Source organism: Paramormyrops kingsleyae, chromosome 20 (assembly GCF_048594095.1).
Source record: "Paramormyrops kingsleyae isolate MSU_618 chromosome 20, PKINGS_0.4, whole genome shotgun sequence".
NCBI lineage: Eukaryota > Metazoa > Chordata > Actinopteri > Osteoglossiformes > Mormyridae > Paramormyrops > Paramormyrops kingsleyae.
Window position 1 is genome coordinate 8900893 of NC_132816.1, and position 18276 is coordinate 8919168.

General features: G+C 40.1%; 2 protein-coding genes across 2 annotated transcripts in view; both read left to right on the forward strand.

Moving 5' to 3' along the window:
• LOC111850807 (integrin alpha-L) overlaps positions 1-1208 on the forward strand; it is a 59080-nt gene extending 57872 nt beyond the window's left edge. The window contains exon 31 of the mRNA XM_023825090.2: positions 427-1208. Coding sequence (XP_023680858.2) covers positions 427-657 — 231 coding nt within the window. The 3' untranslated portion in view covers positions 658-1208. The remainder of the gene's footprint in view (positions 1-426) is intronic.
• A 6470-nt stretch (positions 1209-7678) lies between these two features.
• On the forward strand, positions 7679-13768 carry LOC111850819 (nicotinate-nucleotide pyrophosphorylase [carboxylating]). The gene is made up of 5 exons (XM_023825118.2): positions 7679-8123; positions 10961-11223; positions 11862-12172; positions 12743-12874; positions 13458-13768. The coding sequence occupies exons 2-5, from the start codon at positions 10974-10976 to the stop codon at positions 13635-13637; spliced, it is 873 nt and encodes a 290-aa protein (XP_023680886.1). The 5' UTR covers positions 7679-8123; positions 10961-10973; the 3' UTR covers positions 13638-13768.
• The last annotated feature ends 4508 nt before the right edge of the window (positions 13769-18276 follow it).

Below are 18276 nucleotides of genomic sequence, written 5' to 3' on the forward strand. Positions count from 1 at the left end.
AATGCATTCATAAAGTATTATAAACACGACAATTACTTTTTATAACAATGCATAGTGCATTATAGTCATGTGTATAATGCATTATCAATGCTCTATGAAGGTCTCAACTATAATGCACTATAAACACCTTCATAAAACTGAAGCATTGCTGTTTAGTGGCAGCTAAGGGTGAAAGCAGATGACATTTGACCTTGTGAATGTGATAAATCAAAAAGTATTTGATGGATCTTATTTGTGCTTTACATAAACATTATATCAATGTTTATGTGAAGCATCAATGATTTTGACAACAAGCAAGATATGGAAGATGGACTCTAGTTTACATTAAATTAAATTAATTTAACATCATTTTCCTTTCAGAGTTCTTTCATGCAGAAGGTAATGTATGGTGATTACGTTTCTGTCTTTGTCTGTCTTTGTCTACAGTGTGGATTCTTCAAGCGAAACAAGCCCTCCCTTGAAGACACAGAGCAAACTTATGAGGATGTTCAGGCAATGGAAGGTGAAAAAGAGGGTTTGGATAATTTCCCGGTGAAGGAGGAGAATGGTAAAGTGGACACAGCTCCCCTCATATGCAGTGCTGAAGACGAGACAGCGAGAGATGACGGTAACCTACAGGATATCAGCTTAGATATCCCTAAAAATGAGGAAGAATGAGCCTCTACGTATGAATGACATCTCAGTTAAAAGTTAGTGAATCAGTGGTTACTCTTTAAACATTTAAAAGCTAAAGAGGAATAATTAAAAAAAAACTGGTTTCATTTATAGGCATTGCCTATTTACAAAGGTTACAACCAGTCTTCTAAAGTTGGTATTTTCACATTGGTTAACCTACGCTAGCAAGCTAGCCTCACTACGAAGGGCAACAGAAATAGATTAATATGTTCGTGTTAAAGTAGTGTTACAGAGTGAATGCTTTTTAAAGACAAGTAAACAGCAAAACTGTAATGACACGTGTATCAGTTAATGTATATTCGCGTGCATGGATTATAAGCCGCAGTGCTGGGTAAGGTTGTCACTGTGTGCTGTGCCCTGTAAAACCAATGCCTAACTATGTTTTAAGTATAGAAACATTTGCAAGTATGGTTTCTAACGTTTTACATGATGCCTGGAAGGATCTGTATAAACTCGTTGTATACCGAGCCTGTGTCCTGCTTGCCGCTTATATTTTATTTTAAATATTACCAATAAAGCTATGTCCAATGACATTTTTGTGGTGTTCTTGACTCCTGTTTCCATTCTTAAACACCTAAATTGCTGGTGTACTTTGGTAATGAAAATCAGTAACATTACTGATAAAGTTCCATAAAACGTTACATTTTTTGTAGAGAAAAAAAAACTGAATATGAAACATTGTTTGTTAACCAAATGTGTTTACATCCGCGATACACTCAAAATGGCGAATGGGGGCGTGTCAGACGGTGCAGACACAGATACAGTTTTCATTAAAAAAATACATGGTTTGATTGTCTCTTGAGTCACCACATGACCAGCCTGAATGCATTTCAGATGCATCATCTTGTATCCGTGAAGCATGCCATACTGGTCCAACTGAGCCTGTAGAAACACTGCAATGTTCTGCAGATCAGAATGGGCTTTCCGTCTGAACAACCGCAAAACCTGCGCAAAGTCGACAAACTAATAACAATGCCATCTATGTTACTTAAAGCTGCGAGTATTTCCCAGTGTTTCTAACCTAGACCAAAATAAAACTGTATTAATCTAAGGAGTGACATTGTTGCAGTGAGCTCTAAAGTAGGCGAAATGAGAGTTTTTGAGTTTAAGTCAGAAAAACAGAGCGTATTTTTTTTTTTACATTAACCGTATCTCGTTAATTCAGAAAAACAGAGCGTATTTTTTTTTTACATGAAAACTTTATCTCAGAAATTCCGAGATAATTATGTCATTAATTCAGAAAAACAGAGCAGAATTATTTTTTCTCAAGTGAACGCATTACGCTTCCGTACTCTGCCAATATAGATTTCATATTAATATTATATTCTACTATTGTGAGAGCCTGAGAGGTTGACATTGAATATATTTTGGTGTAAACAGCATAAAAGTAGTCAAATAGTAGTAGTAACGATGGTAATAAACCGAAAATATCTGTGTATTACACTGCAATTCCTTTAATCTAAAGTCATAACTAAATTGTATTAGTATGAACTCCCTTGATCAGGAATATGATTTGTGAAGGAAAATGTAAATATAAATGATGTATTTATAATTAACATTTACATTGTTTCCTAAATTAGCAAAATTATTTGCAGTTTTTCAGTTTGATGTGTATTTCTGAACTGTTTTGTTAGATGATGATAATGATATAAATGCCATTATTGTTTGTTATGTACCTTCCTGTGCTGTTAGGGTCGGCACTGAGCTGTTTGTAAGTTTAAAATGCATAAAAGCACCACATAAATTTGTGTACCGCATCAAGGCTTTTTGACTTTGTCAGGAACCTCTACTTAAACATAATTCAACCAAGGAGACCTCAATAGATAGTTTCGACACGGGTGTTTGTTGAAACAATTTAAATAATTAGATGGACAGTGATTTGGCGAAGCCCCGATCTGGCTGGGCGACCAGGCAGGAGGCGAAGGAGCCAAACCCCAGACCAGGACGGGGAGCCGAAGGTGGTGGAGGGAGGAGGTGGGAGAACCGAATAGTTGTAACAGCAAAGAAGTGGTTTAAACCACGAGCCAGGAACCCCACGGCCACAGGCGGCAGCACGCCGACCCCCCCCCGGGGGGCGGGCCGCGCAGGCACGGATAGAGCCCGGAGCCCAGGCCACCCGCACGCCCCGCGGGGGCCCCGCCCGCCCCGGGGAGACCTGCCCCCCACCCGGGGGACCAGGGGGACGCCCTGAGAGCCACCAGGCACACCCACCCCTGGCTAATGTTCCACCTAACTTATCTAAATAGCTGAGATGTATTTTCAGCAATCTAAATGTTGGTTCAATTACAGTATGTGCTTACTTCTGATAATGAACTCAAAACATAAGAACATAAATTTACAAACGAGAGGAGGCCATTCAGCCCATCAAGCTCATTTGGGGAGAACTTAATAGCTCAGAGTTGTTAAAATCTTGTCTAGCTCTGACATAAAGGAACCCAGGGTTTTAGCTTGCACTACACTAACAGGAAGACTATTCCATACTCTACCCACACACTGTGTAAAGTGCTTTCTCAAATTCAGTTTAAAATGTTCTCCCGCTAATTTCCACCTATGGCCATGAGTTCTATTTAAACTAATATTAAAATAGCCATTTGGCTGAACAGCATCGAGACCTGTTAGAATCTTATATACCTGTCATGGACTCAGACTGATTTAGTGCACGGGCGTGGCTGTGGTGCTCTCCAACACCCCTTCCAAGGACTCCAAAAATGGTGGGTATTCTGAACTGTCGCTTGGCGCATAAGCGCAAACAACAGTCAGGACTCGTCCCCCCACCCGAAGGCGAAGGGAGGCTACCCTCTCATCCACTGCGGTAAACTCCAATGTACAGGCACCCAGCCAGGGGGCGATAAGTATACCCACCCCTGCTGGGTGCCTCTCCCCGTGAGCAACTCCAGAGTGGAGGAGGGTCCAACCATGGGCATAAATTATGGGGGGGGGGGGGGGTTGTAGCCCCCCCAATAAATCAAAACCAGCTAATACAACCCCCCCAATAATCATGTTTCCTCCATAATGGGTGGAGACCTCAACCCCCCCCCCAATATTCCAGCCAAAGTTACGCCCTTGGGTCCAAACCCCCTCAAGGAGACTGGTTCCAGAGCCCAAGCCGTGCGTCGAGGTGAGCTAGCTGTGTCTCATTCTTTCACAGATGATACCATTCAGTACATGTCGTGTAATATTTCAGATCACAGGCAGCTGGTTCAAGAAGCCTTCCCCAACGTACTAAGAGTGGGCAAGTCTGAATATGTCAAAGAGGGGAAAACTGTCAAATTAGCCAGGGATCAAAACCACAACATGCTGGATGCAATGGCTGCTGAAATATATCAAATTGAAGCATATCCTAGCAACACAGAGACTGGAAAAGCTGCAGAAGCTCTTGTGAAGAAATACGCATGTCTCAAAGAAAATGGTTCCCAAACCGGGTATGAAGGTTGGAAGAACAGCTTGCGATTCAAGATGGACAACTACAGAACAAAACTGAGCAGGGCAGGCATAAAAGATGTAGCTGTGAATTCAGGAAAGAGGAGCAGGGCCAATCCAGATGCTGCAGCATCTATGTCCAACATCAAAAGACCCAGAAGAGGGGAGGATAACTTTCTTCCCAATTATCCCCTGCGAATGACTAAGGACATACTGGAGATGCAAAGGCTTGAGATGGTAGAGCAGTTCAAGAAGACAGAAAGACATGATTCTCATTCATCAACATATGCAGCACACCTTTGCACTCAGGCGTGAAAAAATTGTGAATTCAGCTCCTCCCATTGCCAAAATAAAACAAAGATGGCCTGTACTCTTTTGTGAAACCCAGGTGGGTAAAATCTTAAATTGTGGACAAGCATACACATTACAAAGTTACCATTGTATTACTACTTGATCTGAATAAAGGGCATATAATTGAGTAGTCTTCTCTTTTACAGTTTTCCTTGGCTTTTAGTGAACATGCATAATTTTTGTTCATCTTTATAACCTGCATTTTATGTTCTCCATGCAGATCTACTGTGAATTCCAAAGGATCACCAATCAGAATCTTCCTTTTTGGTTCTTTGCTGCACTTGACCAATATACAGCACAGTTGCTTAAATTTTACAAAAAGAGGAAAACTGAAAATTTTTGAATGAGAAGATGGAAGAACTTTTAATGGCTTATGAGGAACAGGTAATATTTTATGCATGAAATTATTTTATTCCTCACATGAATGATTGAACATGACTGAACAAGCCTAACACCCCCTATGTGTATTTTATCATTGTTTTTGCATCAGGACAAGAGCATTAGTGTGGATCGTACAGCTGCCCTGGCTGGCTTTCCACTGTATTTAAAGGAGGTTTCAACAGGAGTCTTCAAAACTTGCAAGGTATTCTGCATGATCCTTTTCCCAGCTAATATCTGTCACTGATCATTAATAACCACTTAATCATAAGAGGAATTCTAAGAAATGTACTAGTAACTGCAGGCAGTGACTGAAGGGTCCAAAGCATAGGATGTTCATCCTGGTCGGACATACAGTAGAGGAGGGTACTAAAATTCAGACAGAACTACATAGTCTTGTAACAGGATGGAGTGTATGCCTGACAGGTCAGCAGATGTCGGACAGAACAGGACTGGTTTGGGTGAGATGGTCCGAGTATTAGGTAGAAATCAGGATGGAGATTGTTGAGTATAGGGCTAATAGGTCAGTAGATGTAGGACAGAATGTAGAACCGTCTGGTGCAGTGCCTGAGCCTGTTTGGTTTGGGTCTGATGGTCTGAGTAGTAGGTAGAAATCAGGATGGAGATTGTTGAGTGTAGGTCTAACAGGTGAGCAGATGTAGGACATAATGTAGTACCGTCTGGTGCAGTGCCTGAGCCTGACTGAATGTTTGGTTTTGGTCTGATGGTCTGAATAGTTGGTAGAGATAGGCACCTTCCTACCTGATGTGGTAAGTCTAGATCTTACAGTTTCTTACAAGTTACTTTGTACTGGCTGTGTGAACATAGGCTGTTGCATATTCTTAACAACAGTGCTGAGTTTAAAAAAAATAATAATCTGCAATATAAATAGAGCACTGCCTCCACCTGTTGGCCAATTTATAAAAAAAAATCCAAAAATCTGCAATATACACTGCCTGGCTTATAAATGAAGTCTGATAATTTTCTATGAGTCAAATGGCAGAAAAATGAAAGGAAATTAATAATATGGACTCAGGTGAAGGGAAAGGTAATTCTTTGAAGGGTTTATGAGAAATAAGGACATTTCAGGTGAATTAGCCAAGGTGGGTCTTAGACATATGCACAACGGCTGTAGCGCCCCTATTTGACCAATTGGCATCAAAGTTGGAGGGTCTGTCTGTGGTCCAGTACTACATTAGTGGGTCAAATTTGGTGAAGATTGGCTGAAGCATGGCTGAGATTAAGCTGCTTGATTGAAATGAGCATGGAAATGGTGCAGGATGGGAATGGCTGGTGGCCAGAGTGTACAGGCAGGTCAAGCTTTTTTATGAATCATCCATAAGGACAGTGTCCTGATTGACCTGCTACCAGAATGACCTAGGTGGGGTGTACATTGTAGGAGTTATAGGAATATGTCATTTATAGAGTTTTTAAACATCACAATTACTGTCATTGGACAGTACATATATCTTGATTTGGAATGACTCACAGAACTTGCAGTACAAAGGATTTTGAGCAGTAATATGTCACTCGAACAGAAATGAGGAAAATGTAAGCTTGACAGGCTCCTAGTCATTTTCTCACTACACATATGCTTCTGTTTTGTCCTGTTGTAAATCATTTGTTTGTAAAACAATGGCTCACGACTCTCTTCCTTGTCTTCTCCAATAAACTTGGTTGCCCGGAACTCCCTGTCTGTGTAGGTTGTGGCAGAACATTAAGTTTTAAAACATTAGTAATTAGTAATAATTTTGTGCACTTTGTTTAAAAAAGTCAGAGAAGTGCAATGAAAAGGAGAAATTATGTTTTGTTATATAAATGTTCTCAAGTAATAATTTTGGGCAGATTTCATATTTGCTAATTCAGTTCATTACAGTAATAAAGCATATATTTTTTATTTGCTTATAACTTTGCTTTGGGTTTTAACTGACACATGATTAACAGTGGAAAGCAAAAATCACAAAATAATTCAGTGGTCATCAAAATGTATTAGATTTAGCATATTCACCTCATCAATAATGACACATTGCGCTCCCCTACATTAAAGTACATATGCCGCTTTTATAAGTACAGTGGGCCTGCGTTCATAGTGGGGTACTACAGGGTTCAGTTTTAGGACCACTATTGGAGGGAGAACATTTTATTTATGAATTTCTGAAAGCACTTCTTTACACAGCGTGTAGTTAAGAGTAAGAGTCTTCCTCTTAGTGTACTGCAAGCTAAAACCCTGGGTTCCTTTAAGTCAGAGCTAGATAAGATTTGAACAACTTTGAGCTATTAGTTAAGTTCTCCCCAAATGAGCTTGATGGGCCAAATGGCCTCCTCTCGTTTGTAAATTTCTTATGTTCTTATAAGTAAAAGTATCGGTTTCAGCGATAATGGCCCGTATTTACTTGATATCGGAACGATACCAAACTTTGCAGTATCACACACCACAATTTGATAGTGTGGGGTTTGGACCTTTTGAAGTCATACATGGACCACGTGATCGCGCGGCGGCGATATCAGGACGCGTCCGACGTCATCAGTCATGTGATATTGCACAAATGAAACAAGCGCCGACTCCCTGCTTCCAGTCAATCGGGTTGTTTTGCCGAGGTGGTTCTGAAGTGTTCGTTATTCTCAGTTAACGATAAAAAAAATGCACTACAACACTTAATATTTACAGCATAAATACGCATAGACTTACAGATTACAGTACAACTAAAGGCGCGGTGCAAGGCATGCCAGTTAGTCTGCTGACCGGCTCGGTGGCGTCACAATATAAAATCTATAAATTATTATTTATATATTTATTATACGACTTACCTTTATAAATAAATAAAATAATTTATAGCTAGGCCTATATAAATAAATACAAAAGCGTCCCCCAAAAAGAAAAACATTCACAAAAAATATTCATGAGGAATATATCAGAAGTCCACAAATAAAGTAATGAATCTGAAAAAATCTTTTAGTTTAACGGTGGTAAAAAAAAATAGATTCAGTAAAAATAATCATCACTTAAATCTCAACACGAAGTTAAAATTAAACAAATGTTTCCCGCAAGAAACGGTGTCACATGTTAGGCAGAAAATGGATCGTTCCGGAACACTGAGTTAATACCTGTGGAGTTACCGATCGACTTAGTTTCTGTTCATTGATTGCTACAGACATGGTGTGGTATTTGACCTGCGGACTTTCTGAATTTAACTGGGTCAGATTGCGTTGAAAAAGTCAGAACATAAAGCCAGTGGAGTTTTTGAAAATCTGCCACGATCGAGCAGCTGCCCTCGGCCCAATTTAGCGATATAAACCCGGTAAGAGCTGGCGCCTCTCTGCCTGCTGTGCTTTACTTCTGTGGCGTTGTCAACACCCATATTAAGCAGTTGTAATGTTTTGTTCTTTTACGATTTTTGTGTGTAACTTGATCTACTCTTTTGTTTTTAACTGCATAATATGTGTATAAAAAGCTAGTCAAAAACAGAATGTTTTTTTTAATCCAATAGCTGGTCAACCGTGACGGACAAGTTAGTCGATCCCGGTGTTCTGCCATTTTTTGCTGCCTTGCCAGAATTTGCTACTGTAGCAGAAATTTTCAGTTACATCTGTCGGTTTTTGCTACGTTGCCAAAATTTCCTACCCATAATCCTGAATGGACACCTGTATAAGGATTTATGCTATCAAAATAACTTTCCTGTACTTTAGAGGGGGTAGTGCTCAGTATTTTACACATAGTTTTATGCTGCCAGAAACTGCTGACTGTAGTTTTTAGTGTTGCAGCGGACCTCGTCCGTTATAGACGATATTCTGTTATAAGCGAGTCCACTATAATTTTACTGTACTTTTGAACTATGGGATACATGTACCATACCCATATCAAATAAAAACCTTTGAATCACATGTTTAGTTTATTTTGTCTTGCCTTAAAGCAGGGGTGGCCAATCTTATCCGCAAAGGGCCGGTGTGTATGTGGGTTTTTGCTGCAACTCCCTAATTAGATTACTATAGAGGACTGATTGGATGAAGAGTCCTCACACCTGGGTTTGAACAGCTGACCTACAGGTTATCCCAAACACCTACATACACACCTGCCCTTTGCGGGTAAGATTGGCCACCCCTGCCTTAAAGTATTAACAACATGCTGACAAATGAGCTTACTGCAACAGATTATGTTCATAAATGCATTAAATGCATATCCTCCTGAGACCCCACCCATTCATTTATGTCCATTGTAGTGGATATTTTGTTTTTGCATCTATCTTTTCACTGATGTAAGGAAACATATTTATTCCTGTTGTACACTAAAGAGGGCATGCTGTCAAATTAAAAATAAAAATAAATTAGAAAAAATCTAAATTGTAAGATGTCTTATTTCCTCCAAAGACAAATATCCTAAAATTGAAGGAAACTTTTTTTCCTTGGGTCTCAGGAGGATATGGTAACTATTAAACTAATGTACAGAACAACCATGGGTGCATGCATGGTTGTTTTGACAAAATGCACTGCTGGAGGTCTTCCAGAATTCTCCTTTAAGTGGCAACTAAAGAATACAGGGATGGGGAGTAAAGTAATGAAATCACAATTACAAATGCAGTGATCAAGCTGAGCCATCTGTAGCTGAATCTCAGTGCAGAGTCCAAAGAGAGCACAGATCTAGAGATGATCCTCGAATTGTAGATGCAGTGGTCATCATCGAGATGATCCTCGAATTGTAGATGCAGTGGTCATCAAAACTGCAAAATGACTCAGCTTGATCAGGGACAGCAGACCGACGGAGACAGACAGACATGAAGGATGTTGCATCACAAATGAACCTAACTTGACAAAAGTTGCATGTTGCCATCTTGCAGTAGATGCGCACTGTGGTACAGACACTGATCCCTTGTGATGCCCCATATTCCCCTAAGAATGGTGCTGCTGGGAGGAGCTCTGAGTCCCTCCAGCTCTTCCAGGTCTTATGGTCTTCCCTAGTTCTCTTTACATTACACCAACAAAATAAGGCAACTTTAGTCTGGACATTTGTGCTTCTAGTGGAAACAAGTATTAAATACACTAAGAATTTTTATTCAAGTTAGCTGTTTTAGTTTGGAAACTTTTGAGGTTCTATGTTTGCAGCTAAATAAAACAATTCATAATTAAATTTATATGTATTGTTTAGCTTATTATAAAGTTTACTTCCTCTAATTGGCTCCAGATATTAAGTTGAAGCTGTTAATTTTACTGTAATTTAAGCTGTTTTTAATACAAAAAATTGTATGGATATGCCTCTCTTGAATTTTCTGTTCTTAAATTTTACCTAAAGTTATCATTAGGTTACCACATGCGGAGAAATTTTCTATTTGAAATATTGGGAAATCACTAAAGCTGTGTGATTTCAACCTTAAGTTCTGAAGGCAACTTTTTCAAAAGTGCATTCGTCCCAAAAATCAGCTTTACTTGTAAATGGACAGATGGAGTTGGGATTTATTCATGCTGCTTGGATGGTATGGAGTGGGGGTATTTAACCCCGAGGCACTGACTTGAAAAAAGATTAAATCTCAATGATTGCATGGAACAAAATCTGCATATAATCAAAACTGCAGGTGGTGAGTGCTGATGTAAAGGGTGCTGGATCGCTTAGAACTATTAAGTCATTAAACTGGTTTGATTAAACTGACCTGAAAATGTAACTTAAATGCATTTAAATATTGTTTAAATATTGTTGAGAGGATATATTCTCTGTTAAACATATTAAATTGTTGTTTTTGATAAAAAAAATAAAAATATCCCAGAAATAAGACCGTGGATGTGGTGTGAAAATGGATTTATGGGGAAAGTCTGTTTTATTTCTGTGGATGCTTTGTTGCCTGTGCCACATAACTGCTTTGTACAAGGAAAGATTTATTTTACCTATAAATTATCCATTTGTTTTAGTCATGGCTATATGATCTCATTAAAGCTAAAATAGTCTAATGTGACTTATCTTAATTTCAGCCGTTAAAGCAACAAATTCTGAAATTGCACGTAAGAGTGTGTAGATATCCACTCTAAAAATATTGAATGTGTCATCCTACCAGAGTATTACATTGTGTTTATTCACTCACAGAACTAAGATCCATTGTGTTTATTCACTCACAGAACTAAGATCCATTGTGCTCTCCTTGATTTCCTTCAGTTTACCTTCCATCATGGCGACCACCCTTGATCTGTCTCATGCAATTCCTCCACAAACTTTGGCCAGACTTGCAAGGCAATGGCTTGCAGAAGACACACCAAACTTTGACCCTGCTGGGCTCTGTGTTGGCTCCAGGGAGGTGCAGGCCACGCTCCTGTGTAAATCTCCAGGAAGTGTACTTGCTGGCTGTCCTTTTTTTAATGCAGTCTTTGCGGAGCTTGGCTGCGCTGTGGATTGGCTCCACCCTGAGGGACAAATACTTGGTAAGCTAGTCTAAACAAAAAATATAAACCTAATTAATGTATTTTTTTAACTTGTGTTCCTACTGTTTTGGTAAATCTAACTTTAGAATATTTGTATCTTTTACACTTTTTACAGTGTCAGATACATAATTACAATTTCAGTAAAATTAAAGAAAATGTTTAGTCAATCAGTGATGGAAAATCAATTCTTCACTTACCATTCCATGACTTGAGTTAAAACGAGTAACTTTTAGATATTTAACATCAGTGCTAAGATCATTTAACATCATGATAGCTACTGTTTCTTTTTTGTGCTTGCTGACATATAGCCTAATTTCGCTATATGATGACAACCACTACAAAATATCATTTATTATTGATATCCATATATATGCATCCCGTATCTATGTCCACATGTACCACAAACATGCAGATTAGAAAAACACTGTTACCAGTCATTTCACAGGCTTTTATGACTTCAGAAAATCCAGTAATGATGAATATACTTTTTGTGCTGAACTTCACATTTAAGTAATATCTGCCTGATACCTGAAAATGAAGTGAAGACTTGTTGCAACTTGAAAATTCCACTTCATAACAAAAAGGACCGTGTTTATAAGCATAAGTCCCAGCATAGGCTCTCTTATTGGCTCCTTCAGGTCCAGACACAGTGACCCAGACTGCAGTAGTGACGGGTCCAGCGAGATGCATCTTGCTGGGGGAGAGGCCTGCTCTCAACTGCCTGGCCAGGACATCAGGCATCGCCAGCCGCTCGCACCAGCTGCTCGCTGTGGCCAGGTCTGCAGGCTGGGCAGGCCAGCTGTCCGGGACGCGTAAAACCACTCCGGGATTTCGCCTGCCGGAGAAATATGCCATGCTGGTTGGGGGGGTTTCCACTCATAGGCATGACCTCAGCGGAATGATCATGCTGAAGGATAACCATGTTAAGGCATCGGGGAGCATCACACAGGTGAGCAGACCCTTATGTCTCTCCTGGTCTTTTCATTTTAGTCTGGCATAGAACGTCAGATAGAGCTGGAGGGCCAGCCATTCATCTCCTAACTGCTCTTATGCTAATCAGGGTCCTGGGGGCACAGGGCACAAAAATGACATGCTTAATCCAAGAGAGGCTGGCATGGTGGTGCTGTCCCTCCTTTGTCTTGTGTGTGTGACTTTGTGACGTCCCCCTGTGTCATGTGCCTTTCCCATCAATATGCCCCCTGAGATTCACCCACTGCCAGCCTGACCAGGATCAGTGGTTGGAAGGTGACAAATGGATTTAATCCAGTGAACGTTAACATCTATGAAAACAATGTGATTGTCATTTATTAGACCTGTCCTGCTCTAATATTTCATAGCATCAAGTCTATATACTAGGATCAGAAGTGAAAGGGAGCAGGATGGACGATATTTTTCAATAAAAAAACACCTCAGTATTGAGAGCAGTGCTTTACTTTCCAAATGAGAGTATAGACAGACACAGAGAGCCCACATTCCATCCAGCATCCATGCATGAAGCCCTTTCCTCTGTCTTTCCCAGGCAGTGAGAGATGCACGGTCTGTTTGTGGGTTCAGCAGTAAGATTGAGGTGGAGTGTGCAAGCGAAAATGATGGCAGGGAGGCAGCAAAAGCAGGAGTGGATATTATCATGCTTGACAACTTCACCCCCGAGGTAAAACCTGCCAGGCATCTGCACTGAACTAATGACTAAACTGCTGACATGTCATGTGCTTAAAGGGCAATGTATAGCTGAATAAGTTTGGGATCCAGGCTTGTATGCGGAGGGTTGTGGGTTCAAACAGCCCATAATGGAGTCAAGAAAATGTACTTAAACTGCCATTGCGCACCACGTGTAGCTAGTGTACACAAAAGTGGGTAAAGTATCTTAGCTATTTTATCTTGCTAAAAAGCACCCAATGTGGCCGCTTGTCAATTAACTTTTTAATTGAGAACAGCTCTTTGAGAATTATAATTTGGGTTTCAATTTATTACTGCTTAAAATGAATGTTTTACTTAAAACTACTCAATGTTTCGAATGTGATACAAATTTTTGTAAACAGATTAATAAAGTAATTTTGTTATAAACCCAATAAATATGCAATATTTTTTTTACTGAATTAAGCATCCCAAGACTTCCTGTATATAACAGAACGTAACCCTTATGTCAAATGACACATACCTATATTAATAATCTTTACCCTCAGATTGTTAAATTAAGTGTATGTCCTTCTTCCTTTGTCTGTCCATTTCACCAGAGCATGCACAGTGCTGCTCACTCACTGAAGCAGGACTTCCCTTCTGTGGTGATTGAAGCCAGTGGTGGAATAACTCCCTCCAACCTGAACCTCTACCTGTCCCACCACGTGGACGTCATCTCTCTAGGCTGCATCACTCAGGGTTACCCCACGGTCGACTTTTCCCTCAAAGTTCAGTAGAAAGGTCATGTCCTTAGGTGAAGTTCTTACAGAAGTAGTCATAAATAGAAGTATTTTGATGAAAACACTATGTAGTTTAATCCGAATGCCTATCTCTTCTGAAATGAACATGATTAAAAACTTGTATCCAGTCTCGCCTGAATTTTTTTGAGGGTAAACTTTTTTCTAATGGATATGAAATTGTATTTTCCTCACATGTTTTGGAAGTTTCTCTTACTATAAATAACCAGTGCTTTAGGAAGCTGATTACCTAGCAATAACGTTACGCCTAGGCTTAGGTAGGTCTGGGCCGTATAACAGTATTTAAAAGTCTTGGCTGCAAGATTTCTGTGGGATCCCTCATCTTTACCAGCAAGTGGGTTTGGCAAATAATCCCGAATTAGTAGGGTAAACCTCATCAATTTCCATTCCAGAAACCAAGATCAGAGTAAATGTCACCCAAAAAGGCCATTACATATTCCACCAAATTCTAGGTTTGTCATTTATTACAGAAATGTTTATTCGTGTCTGAACCAGATGATTTGTCACTGTGACTAAATATAATTGTTTACATATTCATTGATATCGTTGAATGCCTAGATGGTACTCTCGTGCCTATCACTATAATAGAGTAGTAAATGAAGGAGATTGCGGGACAGGTGGCCTTAACACAGCATTAGCGTGCAGGTACTGTCTAAACAATTTATTTTCAATTCAGGGCTTCATTTGCCAGTGTGCTATCTACTATTAAGATCATTTGCAACGCTGCACAAGTGATATTCGGTGTCCTAGGCAAAATAGCCAGTCTCTGTCCATGACTCAAGGATTTATAGGGAATGTTTAATGTATGACAAATTTACACAGGGTACGGAACTTCTCAAGTTGCATCTTAAATTAACACAGATGGAAATGTTTGTCCCTCTGTAATGACAGCTGTACTCTCTCATTGGGGCCGGAAGGCATCCCTCCCTTCCTGCCTACTCTGATGACCTCTTACCAGACATCCCACCTTAGGCATGTTGATTTCAGGGAGGTGGATGAAGGACAACAGGGAGGGGGCGTACTGGCTTCGCCTGGGGAGTAATACCTTATAGCAAGGTGTTCTAAAATACTCACAGCCCCCCCCGCCCCCACCTGGCAAATGAAATACTCCCATACCACGATATATGGTATTAAAAATTAGACACCACCCACGCCTAATGCAGACATGGGGGGAGGTGGGTGGTAAAACCTCTTAAAGGCTAATTTCACTACCACTGAATAGTGGAACGACAGATTTTTGGGGCATTGCACAACATATTTGGGTGTCGGGCACCTGCTGCCAATTTGTGAGCAACTCCCGAAACTTCTGGGAGAAGTGGGATGTCTGCCTTACACCCAACACCTGGACTGCAGGACCAGAGCTAGGACTGAACTGAATATAGCCATTCTTAAGGCTAGTGGTGGGACATGTGATGATAGCTTATGTCCAGTTGCAGTTGTATCCACGATAAGCTTTACAGAGTTACACTATTATTGTAACAAAAGAACAAACCAGCAAACGCCTGTCAGGTAATGCATGCGTGTTCAGGGACTGTAAGTACTACAACAAAAACAGACCCAAGTGAAACAAACAATTTCAGCCTCAACATCTCAGTGCTGTCTTTATATCTCACTACTTTGTCAATTATCAGACTAGACTTTGAACTAAAAACTTGATCTTTTTTTACAACTGTTTTGAGAAACAAGATATTAGCATCAATCTGGTGTGTCAGTATTGGCCGATACCGCTAGCTGATATTTAAACTTTATGAGTATTCAAAGTTAGCAGCACCAAAGCTAAAGACAACTACTAAAACAATAGTGATGTTTGCATTGGAAAATCAACTTGAGAGGTTTGTAATTCATTATTAAATTTGGCCCACAGGCAAGCTCAGTATGTAGACTGTTCCAACAAGGTGCAACGCAACACTCCACATGCTGCAAAGAGCGCTGGAGCAAAAGCATGCTTTCGACATCTACTCTGGAGAACACAGAGGATTTCCATACCCTACTGCTCACCAATGGGACATTCTGTCCAATTTGGTCAAAACTCTCATCCCAACAGAGGAAGTGACACTATAGGTGAGCCATAACAAGTCATCAGCATCCTGCATCATTCCCCATCTGACCGTGCTGAAGATGCTACTTCAAGATAACGAAGGGCCTTCAACACCAAGGCATCAGAACGCACAGGCAAGTCATGAGGGCAACTAGAATGAAACCTGTGGTGCTGGCATCTCGTTCTTTGTTATAAGAACCATCCATTCTCCTCTGGTGCTGCATTGACCAAGGCCAAAGAATGGCTGAAAGAGGCTGTGGATGGTGCTACTCAAAAGACCAGACAAGAAGAGTACGCTGTTGCAGAACAGGCCAGTGAGGAGGACATAACTCCCAACAGGCTACAGGGAGTTGAGACTTGGAGCCCACACTGGTAAGCCTTTGGCTAACACCTGCCTTGAGGATGATAAATCTGTAACTGAAGGATCCAGCAATTGATAAGTGTAAGACAGAATGAAGGACGCTTCAGGCTACTTGACAAACAAGAAAAAGAATTTGCTCACCACTCTCGCCTGTTGAGTGCATCTGTAGAGAAGTTGCAGTAAATTAGCAGAGGAACAGAAGCCGTTTCAGTGGAGAGCACACTGGCCAATTTTGCTTTCTACACTGCAATCTGGTGCTGCTGAATTGAGACTACTAATGGAGACCCAAATATCACTGATTTTCAGTAAGATTTACTAATTTATTTTTAATTCATTCACTTCATAAAACTTCAGCAAGCTATTTTATTTCTTTATATTAAAAAAAGTTAATTTTATGAGAAATGCTGCTGGGAGTTCCATACACTTTTTGTTTTAAGATAATGTTGAAAAGTTTAATCGTTTGCTTAAAGGTCTTTCAACAAAGTTTTGTGTTGGAGGTTATTTTATTCTAAACTTTGTCACCATGAGTGATCTGCTGATGATGGGTTTCTGCTGTTCCACAAGACCTACCTTTAGTTACCATTCACAGTCAGACCTGAATAAACAAGTCAGCGTTCTTTCAGCTGATAGTCGTTTCAGGCTCATTCAATTCAGAATTAAGGTTTAAGCACTAAACACCACCAGCTGAGAATCTCACTATAGGCTCCAGACTCCCTGTGATCTGGGGCAGGATAAGCAGAAGATGGGCAAATGGAATCTCACTATGGCATCCATTTATTTTAGCATTCTGTGCTGTACTGCTACAAACAATAGCTTCAACAGTGATTTTTTTTCCTCTCTATGCCTTTTCATGCTAACTATAGATGTGTTTTGCCAGGTGACTTTAAAGTATCAAGGCCCATTGTCATGGGCAAATCAGTTTGCAGCTTATGAATGGCTTATAATAATGTCCCTGCAGTGTGACCCAAAAGGCATGCAATACACGCATTACAAACCAAGTAGTTATTACACAGTGCATGCTTAGGCTGGATAGTGTTTCCTCCGACAGTGAACACAATAGTGGATCAATTCCCAAAAATGCACTGCCAGTGCTGAACTGTAGCAGCCAAAGTGCATTTGGAATATTGATTTTAAATCTACACGTAATTTTCATAAAATGTGAAACAGTGGTCAACACATAAAAGATATAGAATACATTAGGACATAGCCAACATTATATACAAGATATTACATATACTTAAAGGCAAGCTAATATAATACACAAACTAAAGGGCATGTTAAACCTTTATCAAAATGTGTCCATTTGGATTTATTTTCTGTATGCTAAATAACTACAGTGGAACCTCGGATTACGAGTAACGCGGTTTACGAGTGTTCCGCAAGACGAGCAAAGATTTTTTTAAATAAATTTTGACTTGGAAACCGAGCAAGTCCTGGTTTACGAGCGCCAAGTATCATCAAAAATCATATGGCACACATGCGCTCCTTGTTTTCCTTGTTTTTACGTGCGCTCGGCTTCAAAATTGGAAGCGCATACGTGCGCTTCTTGTTTTGACGCCGAGCGCACGTCATCACAACTGAACCAATGGTTATTCACTTTCTCACGCTGCGGAATTGTGGGCAATCGTCTCCCATGCTCGGTCTCAGTCGGCATGCCTCACTCGTATAGTCAAAATTTAGTAGAAAAGCACCACCTGAATAAGAGCGTAGCAGTGCGAGCGATGAATCTGTTTAACGACAATGCAATGTCCACATTTTTGCGAAATCGAAAAGGAGGCAAAAGAGGCTGTCATTGGATGGGTTCCTTGTTAAAGTCGCACAAACAGAAAAAGATTCCAGTGAGCCAACAGATAGCAGTGATTCCGTTAATTATAGTGAGTCGTCCTACAAAATAACCCTCCTCTTCTCCTCTCTCGTCTCCCTCATACCATCCACGAGTCTTTTCAAAGGTAAAGCGCAGGTTAATTTGTTTTATGTATTTTTACTTTATATTTTGTATTAATAATTTTTATATGAATATTTTTGAGTTGTGGAACGGATCATATGAGTTTCCATTATTTCTAATGGGAAAATTCGTTTTGATATACGAGTGCGTTGGATTACAAGCATGTTTCCGGAACGAATTATGCTCGTAAACCAAGGTACCACTGTATTTACTATTCAACAAGACAATTTTACATTGTATTACAGTGACAATGCTGCAAAACCTTAGCCTTGCT